Raw genomic sequence first — 17,500 nt, 5'->3', positions numbered from 1 at the left:
GCAATACATAACTCTACACAAACCCTACACAGCTCTACACAAACCCTACACAGCTCTACACAACTCTATACACAGCTCTACACAACTCTATACACAGCTCTACACAAACCCTACACAGCTCTACACAAACCCTACACAGCTCTACACAAACCCTACACAGCTCTACACAAACCCTACACAGCTCTACACAAACCCTACACAGCTCTACACAACTCTATACACAGCTCTACACAACTCTATACACAGCTCTACACAAACCCTACACAGCTCTACACAAACCCTACACAGCTCTACACAAACCCTACACAGCTCTACACAACTCTATACACAGCTCTACACAAACCCTACACAGCTCTACACAAACCCTACACAGCTCTACACAAACCCTACACAGCTCTACACAACTCTATACACAGCTCTACACAAACCCTACACAGCTCTACACAAACCCTACACAGCTCTACACAAACCCTACACAGCTCTACACAAACCCTACACCACTCTACACAACCCTACACAGCTCTACACAAACCCTACACAGCTCTACACAAACCCTACACAGCTCTACACAAACCCTACACAGCTCTACACAAACACTACACAGCTCTACACAACCCTACACAGCTCTACACAAACACTACACAGCTCTACATAACTCTACACAAACCCTACACAACTCTACACAGCTCTACACATCCCTACACAAACCCTACACAGCTCTACATAAACACTACACATCTCTACACAAACCCTACACAGCTCTACACAAACACTACACCGCGCTACACAACCCTACACAGATCTAAACAAACACTACACAGCAATACATAACTCTACACAAACCCTACACAACTCTACACAGCTCGACACAAACCCTACATCTCTCTACACAACCCTACACAGCTATACACAGCTCTACACAAACTCTACACAGCTCTACACATCCCTACACAAACCCTACACAGCTCTACATAAACTCTACACAGCTCTACACAAACCCTACACATCTCTACACAAACCCCACACATCTCTACACAAACCCTACACAGCTCTACACAAACTCTACACAGCTCTACACAAACCCTACACCGCTCTAAACAACCCTACACAGCTCTACACAAACACTACACATCTCTACACAAACCCTACACAGCTCTACACAAACACTACACAGCTCTACACAAACCCTACACCGCTCTACACAACCCTACACCGCTCTAAACAACCCTACACAGCTCTACACAAACACTACACAGCTCTACACAAACCCTACACCGCTCTACACAACCCTACACAGCTCTACACAAACACTACACAGCTCTACACAAACCCTACACCGCTCTACACAACCCTACACAGCTCTACACAAACACTACACAGCTCTACATAACTCTACACAAACCCTACACAACTCTACACAGCTCTACACAAACCCTACACAGCTCTACACAAACCCTACACCGCTCTACACAACCCTACACAGCTATACACAACTATACACAGCTCTACACAAACTCTACACAGCTCTACACATCCCTACACAAACCCTACACAGCTCTACACAGCTCTACACAAACCCTACACAGCTCTACATATCCCTACACAAACCCTACACAGCTCTACACAAACCCTACACAGCTCTACAAAACTCTACACAACCCTACACATCTCTACACAGCTATACAAACTCTACACATCTCTACACTCTCTACAACCTGGTTAACTTCAGGTGTTAAAGACGATCAGCATCATGACAGCTGTGGTGTCTTCAGATACAGAACATCTGGTTAAGTGTTAGTTAGTGCACTACGGAGCACTGGATTGGGACACAGCCATACTGTACATTAACTACACTTTTTATCCTAATTTGTGTTTATATAATTGTGAATGTTTTAATCTTAATGTTTTTATTTTGGACCTAAAATGGAGTTTAATATACTGTAGATAAATACTCTTATTAGTAGCAGTATGTAGATATTCAGCTTGTTTAAGTCATTGTTTACTCCAGAAAGCTGTTTTTCGTTGTTGTCTGTTTTTTAAACCAGTTTGGTGTCAAAGACGTATAAGAGCTTTCATCAGATGTAGTTTAGGTTTATTAATATTTTATGTATTAAAACTGATGTGGAAACACAAACACATTGTTCTTGATGAACAAGATCACTATGGAGTGAAGTCACAAAGTTTACATGAATTCACATTTATAAGGACAATATAAACAGCTGGTGCTCCGTCGCTGAACATGATGATGATGATGATGATGATGATGATGATGATGATGATGATAGGCACTGTGGTGAAAGAAATTGTCGTTTTCTTCACATCACCTGCTGAAATCAATCATTTATCCTTAGCACTGGCCAGCAGAGTGAAACCTGAACCAAAGACAAGAATAAAAAGTAAGAAGAAAGAAGAAAGGAATAAAGAATTAAAGGTTAAATGATAACAGTAAATACTCTGAACTGCTGCAGTGCATTATGGGTACTCAACAATCTGCTATATTGTAAAGGTTACATATACAGAGACACAGTATACACATTACACTTCACCCTCAAAACATCAGTTCAATACACTTATGTTTGATCACTTTTGCAAAATAGTCTTTGTTCAAGACGTCAAACATTTCTGCACACTGCAGGGAAACAATATAAATTGAATAATTATAATAATAATAATAATGGCAGGGGTCACGGTGGCTTAGTGTTTAGCACGTTCGCCTCACACCTCCAGGGTTGGGGGTTCGATTCCCGCCTCCACCTTGTGTGTGTGGAGTTTGCATGTTCTCCCCGTGGTACTCCGGTTTCCTCCCCCGGTCCAAAGACATGCATAGTAGGTTGATTGGCATCTCTGGAAAATTGTCCATATTGTGTGATTGCGTGAGTGAATGAGAGTGTGTGTGTGCCCTGTGATGGGTTGGCACTCCGTCCAGGGTGTATCCTGCCTTGATGCCCGATGACGCCTGAGATAGGCACAGGCTCCCCGTGACCCGAGGTAGTTCGGATAAGAGGTAGAAGATGAATGAGTGAATGAATAATAATGGCTTAGTTTCCTTGGTAACTGTCCATACATAAGGGTCACATAGCAACACTAAGAACCACACAGAATAGTGTAGAAACCATCTGGTTTAGCACAGCAACCACCTAACAGCACCATGGCAACTACCTAGCAATATCTTAGCAACCAACTGTATTAGCATAGTGAACGTTTTAACGCTTTTCATTATTGTTAACATTTAAATCTTTACACATTATAAACTTTTAACCCTTTGATTATAAACAAAATTGTTTAACTCGTAACACATTAAGTTGTACCTTCTTTAGCAGTGGACTGCGCTGCACTCTTAGCTTTTCCGCTCAGGTCTTTCACCACACTGTCAATCGCTGCCTCGTGCTGCAGGAAGAACGGACGAACGACTCGAGTGTAGATCAGCTGAGAACCGTTCCAGGACACAGGGGCCATGCACCATAATAGGAACACACACTGCACACACATATACACACACACACACACACACATTGACCCTTGTGTATGTGTGTGTATATGTATGTGGAGTGTGTGTGAGGTGTGTGCACATGTGTTTGGAGTGTGAGTGTGTGTGTGTGAAGTGTGTGTGAACCTTTCCAGCGTAATAAAACGGAAACCAGAAGAGGAAAATGTCGGAGAAAAACTCTCCCACACTGAAGAGACCGTAAACCACCCAGTACGTCAGCCACTGTGTGTCGTCCTCTTTATTTCTGCTCTCAATCGCTTTCACACTGTGAACACACACACACACATGCATGCGGACACACACACACACACACACACACACACACACACACACAGGGTCAAATAAAGACAGCATTCAGGGTTGGTACCCCTCTTCCTGGAATCTGGTAAAGTGTGTGTGTGTGTGTGTGTGTGTGTGTGTGTCTCATACTTACGATGCATAGGCAGGGTAGGCGAATCCAATCAAGTTACAGAGAAGAGACGCACCATATCCAAATAACAGGTACAGTGTAATGATGCACAGTGCACCTACACACACACACACACACACACACACACACACACGTTTTTTGCAGCTGCAGTTTTCTGAAGAGGAGTGATACAATCCTTAAATCCACTAAATCTCTCAGCCAAAATACACACACACAGAGCAAACACATGACCTTAAAGACACAAACACATGACACTCAACACACACACATACACACCATAAACTACAGTCCAACCACACTGCACCCACAAACACATCATCACACACACCAAACCTGACCCAAACATTCATGGCCCAAACTCATTCTAAACACAGTCTCTCTCTCTCTCTCTCACACACACACACACACACACACATCAAATGTAACTGAAACACACAAAACACACACCACAGGGGTAAATAGGCCAGTGTTTCATGTCACATGTCTCTACAGCAGTGTGTGAAGGATTCCTGGGTAACATACTAAAGGCTACACTCTCTATTCTCTACTCAATACAAGTGTGTGTGTGTGTGTGTGTGTGTGTGTGTGTGTGTGTGTGTGTGTGTGTGTGTGTGTGTGTGGTTATTTGTGTAGGGAAATAAGTGTCACATGATGAAACTGATCCATCCAGTTCAGTTCCTCTGTTCTCCTGTGTTAATTGTGTGTGTTCTGGTGACCTAGTAACAGCTTCCAGTGTTTTTAGTGTTCTTTTAGTCTTTTAGTGTTCAGCACTGTGTACATGTGAGTGTTCAGCACTGAGTACATGTAAGTGTTCAGCACTGTGTACATGTGAGTGTTCAGCACTGTGTACATGTGAGTGTTCAGCACTGTGTACATGTGAGTGTTCAGCACCGTGTACATGTGAGTGTTCAGCACCGTGTACATGTGAGTGTTCAGCACCGTGTACATGTGAGTGTTCAGCACCGTGTACATGTGAGTGTTTAGCACTGTGTACATGTGAGTGTTCAGCACCGTGTACATGTGAGTGTTCAGCACCGTGTACATGTGAGTGTTCAGCACCGTGTACATGTGAGTGTTTAGCACTGTGTACATGTGAGTGTTCAGCACCGTGTACATGTGTGTTCAGGCAGAACATTAAGCTGCTAATCAGCTGATTAATTGCACTTGCTGATCTTTAAGACATTTGCACTTCAAGTTGCTGTTTTTATGTCTAATGTCAGTCTAATGTCAGTGTAATGACGGGTCTAATGTCTAATGTCAGTCTAATGTCAGTCTAATGTCAGTCTAATATCAGTTTAATGTCAGTCTAATGACAGTCTAATGTCTAATGACAGTCTAATGTCAGTATAATGTCAGTCTAATATCAGTTTAATGTCAGTCTAATGACAGTCTAATGTCTAATGACAGTCTAATGTCAGTGTAATGACGGGTCTAATGTCTAATGTCAGTCTAATGTCTAATGACAGTCTAATGTCAGTGTAATGACGGGTCTAATGTCTAATGTCAGTCTAATATCAGTCTAATATCAGTCTAATGTCAGTCTAATGTCAGTCTAATATCAGTCTAATGACAGTCTAATGTCTAATGTCAGTCTAATGTCTAATGTCAGTCTAATGTCTAATGACAGTCTAATGTCAGTCTAATGACAGTCTAATGTCTAATGACAGTCTAATGTCTAATGTCAGTCTAATGTCTAATGTCAGTCTAATGTCTAATGACAGTCTAATGTCTAATGACAGTCTAATGTCAGTGTAATGACGGGTCTAATGTCTAATATCAGTCTAATGTCAGTCTAATGTCAGTCTAATATCAGTCTAATATCAGTCTAATGACAGTCTAATGTCTAATTTCAGTCTAATGTCTAATGTCACTAATGTCTAATGACAGTCTAATGTCTAATGACAGTCTAATGTCAGTCTAATGACAGTCTAATGTCTAATGTCAGTCTTTATGTCTAATGTCAGTCTAATGTCAGTCTAATGACAGTCTAATGTCTAATGTCTAATGTCAGTCTAATGTCTAATGTCAGTCTAATGACAGTCTAATGTCAGTCTAATGTCTAATGTCAGTCTAATGTCTAATGTCAGTCTAATGACAGTCTAATGTCAGTCTAATAACAGGTCTAATGTCTAATGTCAGTCTAATGTCTAATGTCAGTCTAATGTCAGTCTAATGTCGAATGTCAGTCTAATGTCAGTCTAATATCAGTCTAATGACAGTCTAATGTCTAATGTCAGTCTAATGTCTAATGTCAGTCTAATGTCTAATGTTAGTCTAATGTCTAATGTCAGTCTAATGTCAGTCTAATGTCTAATGTTAGTCTAATGTCAGTCTAATGACAGTCTAATGTCTAATGTTAGTCTAATGTCTAATGACAGTCTAATGACAGTCTAATGACAGTCTAATGACAGTCTAATGTCTAATGTCAGTCTAATGTCAGTCTAATGACAGTCTAATGTCAGTCTAATGACAGGTCTAATGTCTAATGTCAGTCTAATGTCTAATGTCAGTCTAATGTCAGTCTAATATCAGTTTAATGTCAGTCTAATGTCTAATGACAGTCTAATGTCAGTCTAATGACAGGTCTAATGTCTAATCTCAGTCTAATGTCTAATCTCAGTCTAATATCAGTCTAATGACAGTCTAATGTCTAATGTCAGTCTAATGTCTAATGTCAGACTAATGTCAGTCTAATATCAGTTTAATGTCAGTCTAATGTCAGTCTAATGACAGTCTAATGTCTAATGACAGTCTAATGTCAGTGTAATGACGGGTCTAATGTCTAATGTCAGTCTAATGTCAGTCTAATATCAGTCTAATGTCAGTCTAATGTCAGTCTAATATCAGTCTAATGACAGTCTAATGTCTAATGTCAGTCTAATGTCTAATGTCAGTCTAATGTCTAATGACAGTCTAATGTCAGTCTAATGACAGTCTAATGTCTAATGTCAGTCTAATGTCTAATGACAGTCTAATGTCTAATGACAGTCTAATGTCAGTGTAATGACAGGTCTAATGTCTAATATCAGTCTAATGTCAGTCTAATATCAGTCTAATGACAGTCTAATGTCTAATTTCAGTCTAATGTCTAATGTCAGTCTAATGTCAGTCTAATGTCTAATGTCAGTCTAATATCTAATGTCACTAATGTCTAATGACAGTCTAATGTCTAATGACAGTCTAATGTCAGTCTAATGACAGTCTAATGTCTAATGTCAGTCTTTATGTCTAATGTCAGTCTAATGTCAGTCTAATGACAGTCTAATGTCTAATGTCAGTCTAATGTCTAATGTCAGTCTAATGACAGTCTAATGTCAGTCTAATGTCTAATGTCAGTCTAATGTTTAATGTCAGTCTAATAACAGTCTAATGTCAGTCTAAAGACAGGTCTAATGTCTAATGTCAGTCTAATGTCTAATGTCAGTCTAATGTCAGTCTAATGTCTAATGTCAGTCTAATGTCAGTCTAATATCAGTCTAATGTCTAATGTCAGTCTAATGTCTAATGTTAGTCTAATGTCTAATGTCAGTCTAATGACAGTCTAATGTCTAATGTTAGTCTAATGTCAGTCTAATGTCTAATGTCAGTCTAATGTCTAATGTCAGTCTAATGTCAGTCTAAAGTCTAATGACAGAAATTAGAACATCTAGATTTTCCACATGACTTCAGCATTCTGCAACATGACTGGAAGATGACTGAACGTGTGTGTGTGTGTGTGTGTGTGTGTGTATGTGTGTGTATGTATGTGTGTGTGTGTGTGTGTGTGTATTCAGCAACTTGTGTGTAGTTCAGATACTTGAGGATGGTGTTATAAATAAACCTGGTGAGCAGCTGAGAAATCCAAACCAGAGAGAGGAGAGAGACAAGGATGAGGGTGTGTCGTCAACACACACACACACACACACACACACACACACACACACAGGTTTGTTTGTGTTTATAAAAACCTACAATCTTTTGATGACATCATCAGGACGTCCGCTCCAGGACACAGCAGCTGACTCAGATGAGGGGATTTGTTTAAATTTGCATGTGAGATGTTTATGAACACAGACCTAGTGGATGAGCAGCGAGCTGTTCTCAGAGGATCAGAAGGTGTTAATGAATCTAACAGCAGCTCTGACTGTACAGCAGGGACGTGTACAGCTCACACTGCACTGGTAATAAACACATTAAATGACATACACTTATGTATCATGTAGTGAAGGAGACTCCAGTGTCAGCGCCGGTCTCTCAGGAACATGACAAGCTGTGTGTTGTCTTATTAACTTAAAGAGAGACAATAACGAGAGACTGTTGAGGGAAACACTGTTTATAGCTGAGAGAACAGGAGACACAACAGGAGCTCACTTGTTCCATGGACGTTAAATATAACTATAAATGGATAAAAGTTTATTGTTGTGTCTCGAATAAAGTACACGGAGTGTGTGTGTTCCAGCTGAAGGTGTGGTTAAAGAAGCTGAAGTTCACTGAGTGTGTGTGTGAGTGTATGTGTGTGTGAGCACGTGTGACAGTTTGTGTGTGTGTATGTGTGACAGTGTGTGTGTCAGTGTGTGAGACAGGGTGTGTGTGTGTGTTAGTGTGTGTGTTAGTGTGTGTGACAGTGTGTGTGACAGTGTGTGTGTCAGTGTGTTTGAGTGTCAGTGTGTGAGACAGTGTGTTTGTATGTGTGTGTGCGTGTCAGTGTGACTGTGTGTGTCAGTGTGACAGTGTGTGTGTGAGACAGTGTGTGTGTGTGTGTGTGAGACAGTGTGTGTGTGTGTATATGTGAGACAGTGTGTGTGTGTGTGTGTGTGTGTGAGACAGTATGTGTGTGTGAGACAGTGTGTGAGAGTGTGTATGTGTGTGTGTGAGACAGTGTGTGAGACAGTGTGTGTGTGTATATGTGAGACAGTGTGTGTGTGTGTGTGTGTGTGTGTGTGAGACAGTATGTGTGTGAGACAGTGTGTGAGAGTGTGTATGTGTGTGTGAGACAGTGTGTGAGACAGTGTGTATGTGTGTGTGACACAGTGTGTATGTGTGTGTGAGACAGTGTGTGTGTGTGAGACAGTGTGTGTGTGTGTGTGAGACAGTGTGTATGTGTGTGTGAGACAGTGTGTGTGTGTGTGTGAGACAGTGTGTATGTGTGTGTGTGACACAGTGTGTATGTGTGTGTGAGACAGTGTGTGTGTGTGAGACAGTGTGTGTGTGTGTGAGACAGTGTGTATGTGTGTGTGAGACAGTGTGTGTGTGTGTGTGAGACAGTGTGTATGTGTGTGTGTGTGACACAGTGTGTATGTGTGTGTGAGACAGTGTGTGTGTGTGAGACAGTGTGTGTGTGTGTGTGTGTGTGAGACAGTGTGTATGTGTGTGTGAGACAGTGTGTGTGTGTGTGAGACAGTGTGTATGTGTGTGTGTGTGACACAGTGTGTATGTGTGTGTGAGACAGTGTGTGTGTGTGAGACAGTGTGTGTGTGTGTGAGACAGTGTGTATGTGTGTGTGAGACAGTGTGTGTGTGTGTGAGACAGTGTGTATGTGTGTGTGAGACAGTGTGTGTGTGTGTGAGACAGTGCCCCCCCCCTCCCGTTACCTGAGCCCGTACCTGAGATAATGTACTGTTTCTTCACACCGGTGCGCCGCTCGAGCTCCGTTAAACAATCCGTCATTATGTTCTTCTCCGTTAAAAACGCCTCGTAACGCTCCGTCACCGCGGTCCACATGGCGTTAGTGTCGCGTGCCTGTCCGGTAAACTCACCGTGTCACGCGCACACACCGTGCTCCGTTACAGCCCGGCAGGTAAAACGCGTGCGTGACGTCACAAAGCCCAGGGACGCCGACAACCAATCACAGAGCGGGATTCCTGCCACGTCACGTGTGAAACTCTGAAACCGGCTGTGGTTAATAAATAATATTGTGATATTTCCTTATTAATTATTAATTATTTTATTACTCCGTTGTTAATTATTAATCTCTTCTTTAGTCGGCTTTCGTCTCTCAACAGTTCGTGACATAAAAGATGAATAAATTCTCAGGTGTTTTCTTCCTCTGCACTTCGTTTAGTTCCTCTTCTCATTTATCATCTTTATTACTTTCGCTTCTTTATTTCAGTTTCCTATATTTTACTTCTTTACGTCCAGTTAACAAACCAGTCTATCAGCATGGGGGGTGGGGGGGTGGGGTGCTGGAACAAACCACTGCTGAAATTGTGGGGGTGGTGTTCATATGGACCCGGACCGCACCATCCCCAGTGGGATGGGAGCACACCTAAGCACACCTGAGCAGGCGGAGTGTGGGGATGATGGTACTGTACAACACGTGGTGTGTGTGTGTGTGTGTGTGTGTGTGTGTGTGATGTTACAACACAAGACCGTTTCAATTTGCTTAGAATTTTATTTGAAATAAAACCACATTACAGTCTGACTGTAGATCTAAAAATGGCAATTAAAAAAAAAATCTGTACATGTAGGACATGAATCATGTTCAACAATAAATATAACGTTCTCTCTCTCTCTCTCTCACACACACACGAAAACAATGAATTCACCACCAAGAGGGTGGAGCAGGACTTTAACACTAGTGTCCAACATCAGACACGAGAGAGAGATGAAAGAGAGATGTGTAACCATAGCAACATGGTTTCTCTGACCTAACTACTGTTAAGGATCCCACAGTATCTACAGTATTGTGATAGGGTTATAAACCGTAATAAATGCAACACTCAGCAGCTCGACTTCAGCCAATCACGGTTTGGGAAACCAGGAAATGACCATAGAAAGAATTCAACATCAGACTCTCACTGCAGTTAATCATCATAAAGTTGCCACATCAAAAGACACGTCTGTTATTACTATGTGCCAACACATGAACAGGACAGATTAGCTGTCGTTAAGCAGCTTCCTGAAGTGCACATGGCAATTAAATACTAATGTAATAAGCAGTTGTATGAATTAATTTGCCACAGTAATTACAAAGCAGAAGCAACTGACTTTTAGTGGTTCTTGATATTTGACATCGTGCATGAATTAATGCGGACACTGATCCGGATCTCAGACCATTCGCAATAAAAATGAATTACAATAAATACTTAAGTGTCTTGGTCCTTCTGCTTAAAACGTTAATGTAATCGCAGCTAGTTCTACACCATGTAGGTGAGACAAAAACAAATATAACGGAATTTATTGGCTATAATAAAAAGGTTGTCTAATATGATGTGAAAAAGAAAGCAAAGAAACCAAATCTAATAAGAAATAAACGAAACAAAATATTCAGCAAATGAAAATAAAATTTAATGATCAGAATTGTCACTCAAAACAGAAACAAACAAAAAAAATATATCAAACGCCCATTTGTGATTAGAGTCAAACAGAAAAAAAATAAAAATAATACAACTAAAGCCACATAAAACAGAAAATAAAGGAGGAAAAAAAGCCTGAAGCTGAAATAAGAAATGGGGGAACTATTTTATTGTAATTATTCCAGGGGAACTTTCCTCATCTTTGGTCCTTCTTACTTTCACTTGCTCTGTAGTTCATTTATTCTTTTTTAACTTAAAGAATCGCTTAAATAAACAAACAACTTTTACTTCACTCGACACACAACAGCCTCAATCAGGAAAAGTGCCACGGATTCAAAAACTGGAGGAAAATAGATTTAAAACGATAAGGCGTCACACGTTGAATCACTGTACAGATGCAACATCAGTGACTGCTGAGAATGTCTAATACATCCCATAATAATAATAATCATGAGCAGAGACTTGACGGTGAGACATTTCTGAATTTCAGGAATAAACCGTGGTCAAAGTGTTCATCGTACAATCAAGACAGAAGAAGGAAATATTTCACAATACATAAATCTAGATTCCTGTTTCTGAAATTAGCTCCGCCCATACAAAATCAGGCTCCGCCCTCTCCCCCATGCTGGCCAATGATTTCCATGCAGTTCTGCATATAGACACAGCAGAGGCAAAGACATCACACACACACACACACTGCTCCATTAACATGTTTGTCATTATAAGCAGGAACAGAACGGTTTCAGACCTTATATAGCTGTTCATATCTGATTAGATACAGACGTCCATACAGCAACCAAGCTGTGACCTGTGTGTGTGTGTGTGTGTGTGTGTGTGTGTTTAACAATACTTATATCAAGCACTGAAAATTACACAAACTGGACAATTCCAACAAAACAAAAAAAAAACAAAACAAACAAAAACAAAAAAACAGGCAGTCATGCACATTAAGAAAAAAGAAAAAAAAAAGAGGAGGGGGAGGAAGGGGGTGTTAGTGATGCAGTGTGAAAACTTCTCAAACACACTTACCAAAGAAAAAAATAATACAACTAATCCTACCAAAGCTAAGCTAGTCGACGTGTAATTATGATACAAAGGAGAGAGAAAAAAAAAAAAAAAAAAAGATTGACCATCTTGTATACTTCACATCCTCTTGTGTTAATGAGCAGAAAGATGGCAACGGACACGGTGTAAAGTGGAATAACACACAGGGCATGTGGCAATAAACAGTCCAACGATACAACACAATATTAAAGTGATGGACTTTACGATGGTCGTTATGAGTGCAGTGATGTAGCGACGTGAGGTGTGTGTGTGTGTGTGAGCAGAGTGAAGAGCGGCATGTATGAACTGAATGAAACTATAAAACAGCAGCTTTCCACAATGTCCTTCTACTTGTGTGTCTTGCTGGTTTTGAAAGACACCTGCAGTATCTTGTCCCCCAGTCTGTAGCCGTTGAGGCTAGCGATAGCCACGGCCGCCTCCTCGTAGTTGGTCATGGTGACGAAGCCGAAGCCTTTGCACTTGTTGGTGTTGAAGTCTCGGATCACTTTGACGTTGGTGACGGCACCAAAAGGACCAAACATCTGCCACAGGATTCCCTCATCTGCGTCCGGACCCAGATTATAGATGAAGATGCACCAGCCGGTCTGTGTGCTCCCGCCCATGTTCGCCCCCGAAAGACCGCTCATGTGGTCCACACCCATTGGGGAGAACCTGAGTGTACACACACACACACTTTTTAAATAAATACATACATTCACTGACAAATCCTGGTCTAAATTTAAATAGAACAGAAAAGAAATGAAACCTTTTCTGAGAAGTTTCATCAAAAGAACATCAACTCATTTGTGTGCCATATAAAGACTGCGTGATTGTATAAAGCCTCTCAGCTCACACCATTGTGTGTGTGAGTGTGTGTGTGTACCTGAATCTCTGGGCCTGGTGGTGTACAGGTCCTCCGAAACGGCGAGACTGTGTCTGATAGACCTGAGGGATTATCTGTGTGTTTTTAATCTGATTAGGATTCGCAGCAAATTTGACGGTGATGGGTTCAGCTGCACCGGCGGGTTTCTGTCCATTCAGCTCTTTGACGGCGTCTTCTGCCTCAGAGCGCCTGTCAAAGCGTATAAAAGCAACCCCACGGGAAAGACCTGGCAGGAACAGGAACAGTGGTGATGAAGTGCTACCCTGAAGCAGTAGATTACTGGAGATGAGATGGAGTTTCCTGCTCACCTGAAGTCTGATCGACGAGCACACGCGAGTTGATGATGCGTCCGTAGCGTGTAAACATGTCCTCCACGTCCTTCTGCGTCATGTTCTTAGGAAGGCCGCTGATGTACAGATTGGCGTCTTTGATGGAGTCTGAGCTCGGCCGTGCGTACGACACCTGCGGCGGGAAACACAACAAATCAGGTTACAAACAAAGCAGACTGACAAGAAAGATGGATTTCAGAAACACGTCTTACTCCTCAATAACAACTAAAATATACTGAACAATGACAATAAAAATGCAGCACAGAGGCCTACATTTAGTAAAAAAACCACCATTGAGCTCCAAAGTATCTACAAAACAAACCGGTTAACATGTTAGAAATATGTTATAGAACTAACACTGCACCTCAACGCAGTGTGATTAGTTACATTTATTAACCAATCAGCTTAATTAGCATAATGATAATATTAGTCAGGTAGTGTTCAAATTCTAAAAACACTACTCATTAACTCACTAATTGATTACGGCTTAACGAAAAGGAACCGATAAAACAAACTGTTAATGTCTTAGAAGCATAAATAATTAACATCCATCTCTTAAGCCTGGAATATACTCGCTTTTTAAACACGTATATGGCTACGGCAGCGTATCCTGTGCACATCGTCGGCAGTCTCCGTTGTTTAACGGTAAGGTGCAGTACGACTGCGAAACAGTGCAGGGTTACATGTTTATGTACTGACCCGGTTACTGAGCACCAACACTAACCAGCTTGTGAGTAATGTGTGAATTAAAAAACAACTCACACAGCCATCAAAAGGTCTGATTGGGAACTCAGTAAAGTATTAAAGAAAAAGACTTTAAGGTTTTGCAGCCCATCTTGCTAAACTGATGTTCATGGACATTTTGGCTCCATCTACTGACCATTGTTTTTAATTCTCCAGCTGTATGTAAAGTACACAGTGGAGTTTGTGAGAGGGAAGAAGAGGGGGGAAAAATAATAATAATAATAATGATAATAAATAATAAGCAAATAAAGGGAGGGGGAGGGGGGGAAACTAAACAAACAAACAAACAAACAAACAAAAAAACGCTCTTCATGCATCAAGTATAACCCAGGCCTTAATGTGGAGTGTTACTGAGTGAAAAGTAAACAACAAAAACTCTCAGCTTTAATGAACAGATTTATGGTAACAGAAATAACCCAACGGTTAAAAGGCCACGCGTGATGGAAAATATGTAGTGATGTAAGATTACCTTGATGGTTTTAGACTGTAGCCTCAGGCCATTCAGAGTACTGATTGCTCTTTCTGCATCATTAGGGTTTACATAGTTAACAAAGCCGTACCCTAAACTGTGGCCTGGAGAAAACAACACAAAACAATAAAAACAACCAAACTAAACCAAACAAAAACAAACCAACAAACAAACAAACCAACAAACAAACCTTACGGATAGAAAGAAACAAATCATTAAAATATCAGAAATGAATTAACCATGTTGCAGGGAAAAAAACAAGACAAACCTTGAGGAAAAAAATATTAAAATTGAGCTGAAAACCACTAAGAAAGTTATTAAAAAATATATAGGAGAGAACCATATTTTCCTGACTTATCGGTGTGCGTGTGTGTGCGCGTGAGAGAGAGAGAGATGAGTTTTAAAAACGTATATACGGACCGGCAACTTTATCTCGAATGAGCTTAGCGCTCTCCACCTCGCCGATGCTGCTGAACAGACTGCGCAGCTCCTCCTGAGACATGTTCTGAGGCAAATAGTTTACGATCAGGTTCGTCTTGGCGTCCTTCGCCTCCTCCACCATGTGATCTTCATAACCGTTCGACATTTCGTACACCTCCTGAAAGAAAGACAGAAAACCCAGTGTCAGGACAACGATTTACTAACTGCCATCATTGATATGCCACCAATGCCGATAAATACGCATACACAAATAGTAGAATAAAATCGCTGTCATGACATTTGTCATTAAAGCTCTAATTTAAAAAAAAAAAAAAGAGGAAATCAAATAAAGTGGTGTAAACTGATTAGTAACCTGGTCATATTAGTAATCGCAAAAAAATAAAAAAATAAACAAAACCATTAAATAAACAGTTAAATAAATAGATAGATCGATAGATTTCAGTAACTGCAGCATTGTCAGTTACTGGCGTTTATGAACATGTAGATATTCCAGTTACATCAGATCCAGTATGTAGTGTTTGACCAGTTAGAGATGTACCGTACAAGAGGCTCCACACCTTATAGTCCCTGGGAAAAGACTCTGAGGCTGGAAATACACTGAACCTGCCGAGGATCTGTTCTCAAACCAGCTGCCTGTCGTTCTGTGTGCCTGTCTCCTAAAAATATTCAGTAGAAATGTTTCTCTTCTCCTTATTTTCCAGGTGAAAAATACACCACTCCTCCCTACCCGTGTGAACACCACGCGAAGGCAAGACCCCACATACCGCAGGACTGTTTGGATTTTATACCATAAGATTACTTGTATTACTAGCCTGCGTTAATTAGTTTATAATAAAAACTCTCTCTCTCTCCCTCTCTCACACACACACGTGTAACCAAGTCGTGTCCCTAAGAGATACAGAGTCTACTCACTTTTAAGTATCTAACGTGTCCCCTTCTGACTGCCATGAAGAGCCGTCACAGATCCCGACTCTGATCTGAAGACACCAGAAAAATAAATAAAAAAATAAGGTAGTAAAAATACACGCTGATCAAAAAATAAGCGGAAAAACTGAACAAAGAAAATGGGGGAGGCGAGAACAAAAACACGGAAAGGTTGTGGGTTGGAAATGAAAGAAGTAAATAAAAAGGGACAGATAAAGATGAGTCGGCTTCTGATTTTACCTGTGGAAAGAACATAAGAGCCATGAGGCAGGAGCTTCAGCGTGTATTTTTAACACCTCATTTCTAACACTATTCTCTAACACACACACACTTAACACTATACACACTTAACACTATACACAAGCTTCCCCGTGGACCTGTGTGTGAAATATCTAACATGACCTGCAGCTCAGGTTTATAAGCGCCATCAGAGAGGTCAGCTCCACTTCCGGTCCACACACCATCACATCCTCATCACCATCTCACTAAAATCTACACTATTATGTCCGGAAATGAAACCAAACACCCAATAAAAATGGGCGGCAAAAAAATAAAAATAAATAAGTAAACAAATAAATAAATAACAAACATAACTACTTAAAAAGAACAAACATTTAAAAAGGATTAGAATAAAAAAAAAACAATGAGAATAATTATTTGTAATAGTTTGTAAATAAAACGTGTTCTGACCGGTTTGTTCCACACATATTTGTTTACACGGGTTTTTAACACCACGGTAACGGAAACTTTTATTATACACACAATACACACACTTGTGCTTATTATTGTTTATTATTATTTATTACACCGTGAAGTGAAGAACATTTCTCATGGGCTTTGTTTGTGCTCTAAGCTAAGCTAAGCTAAGCTAACTAGCTGTTCACTACAGAGCAGGAGACTTTACACCAAGGCCGCTTCCCAAACACTATACACTCTCCCTGTGCACTAACAATCACTACTAACCCCACACTCGCTCACTATATAGTGCACAATAAGAACAAGATGGCGCCGATTGGGACGCCGCCATGTTCTACTTAAATTAGCTTGTAGCTAACTTGTTACGCCTCGCACGGTTTACGACACAAAAACGTGTTTGTTTGCCGTGTACAGTGCGGAAATCCAATCCGTACGAGTTTATCTGATTATTTATTACAATCTCGACGCTGATTTTAATGAGAAAAACCGCGCTGATGATCGTACAGAGGTTTTGCGCGCGCGCGCTCCCCTCAGGCCCTCACAGGCCTCAGAAAACGCCCCGTTAGCATCATGCTAACAAAACGCCGCGCGAATTAAACTACAACTTATTGTAATTAATTATTATTTTATTTGGTGACACGTAACTTACCGACTTCACCTCCCGCGCCGAGTCTTTTCTCAAAAAACAAAAAAAATCGCCTTCCGAACGCTTTCTGCCTGAACGTGGTCGCGTGCGCGTGACACAAAACCGACCGCACAGAGAAAAAGCGATGGCCACG

The 17,500-nt window shown here is 40.9% G+C and overlaps 2 protein-coding genes across 4 annotated transcripts in view; both read right to left on the bottom strand.

Annotated features, from left to right (window-relative positions):
• Positions 1-2,070: 2,070 nt before the first annotated feature.
• zgc:101744 (Receptor expression-enhancing protein 6-like) lies at positions 2,071-9,698 on the bottom strand. The gene is made up of 5 exons (XM_060873679.1): positions 9,500-9,698; positions 3,921-4,014; positions 3,614-3,752; positions 3,309-3,477; positions 2,071-2,372 (listed from the first exon to the last, which is right to left on the bottom strand). Exons 1-5 carry the CDS (start codon positions 9,615-9,617, stop codon positions 2,338-2,340), a joined length of 555 nt encoding a protein of 184 aa, XP_060729662.1. The 5' UTR covers positions 9,618-9,698; the 3' UTR covers positions 2,071-2,337.
• A 569-nt stretch (positions 9,699-10,267) lies between these two features.
• The window catches only part of elavl1a (ELAV like RNA binding protein 1a), a 7,254-nt gene continuing 21 nt past the window's right edge, over positions 10,268-17,500 (bottom strand). The window contains exons 1-7 of one of the 3 annotated variants that reach the window (XM_060873676.1): positions 17,371-17,495; positions 16,014-16,078; positions 15,081-15,258; positions 14,661-14,764; positions 13,427-13,580; positions 13,119-13,344; positions 10,268-12,907 (exon numbers count right to left, since the gene is read on the bottom strand). In XM_060873676.1, the coding sequence (XP_060729659.1) occupies positions 12,583-12,907; positions 13,119-13,344; positions 13,427-13,580; positions 14,661-14,764; positions 15,081-15,258; positions 16,014-16,049 (1,023 nt within the window). In that variant the 5' untranslated portion in view covers positions 16,050-16,078; positions 17,371-17,495 and the 3' untranslated portion in view covers positions 10,268-12,582. Of the gene's footprint in view, positions 12,908-13,118; positions 13,345-13,426; positions 13,581-14,660; positions 14,765-15,080; positions 15,259-16,013; positions 16,079-17,370 lie in introns of those variants that run through there. The other 2 variants (XM_060873675.1, XM_060873677.1) reach the window with 2 other exon arrangements.

This window comes from Tachysurus vachellii, chromosome 7 (assembly GCF_030014155.1).
Source record: "Tachysurus vachellii isolate PV-2020 chromosome 7, HZAU_Pvac_v1, whole genome shotgun sequence".
Lineage (NCBI taxonomy): Eukaryota > Metazoa > Chordata > Actinopteri > Siluriformes > Bagridae > Tachysurus > Tachysurus vachellii.
Note: the sequence above shows the minus strand (reverse complement) of the source record. Positions and strands in the feature narration are given on the sequence as shown.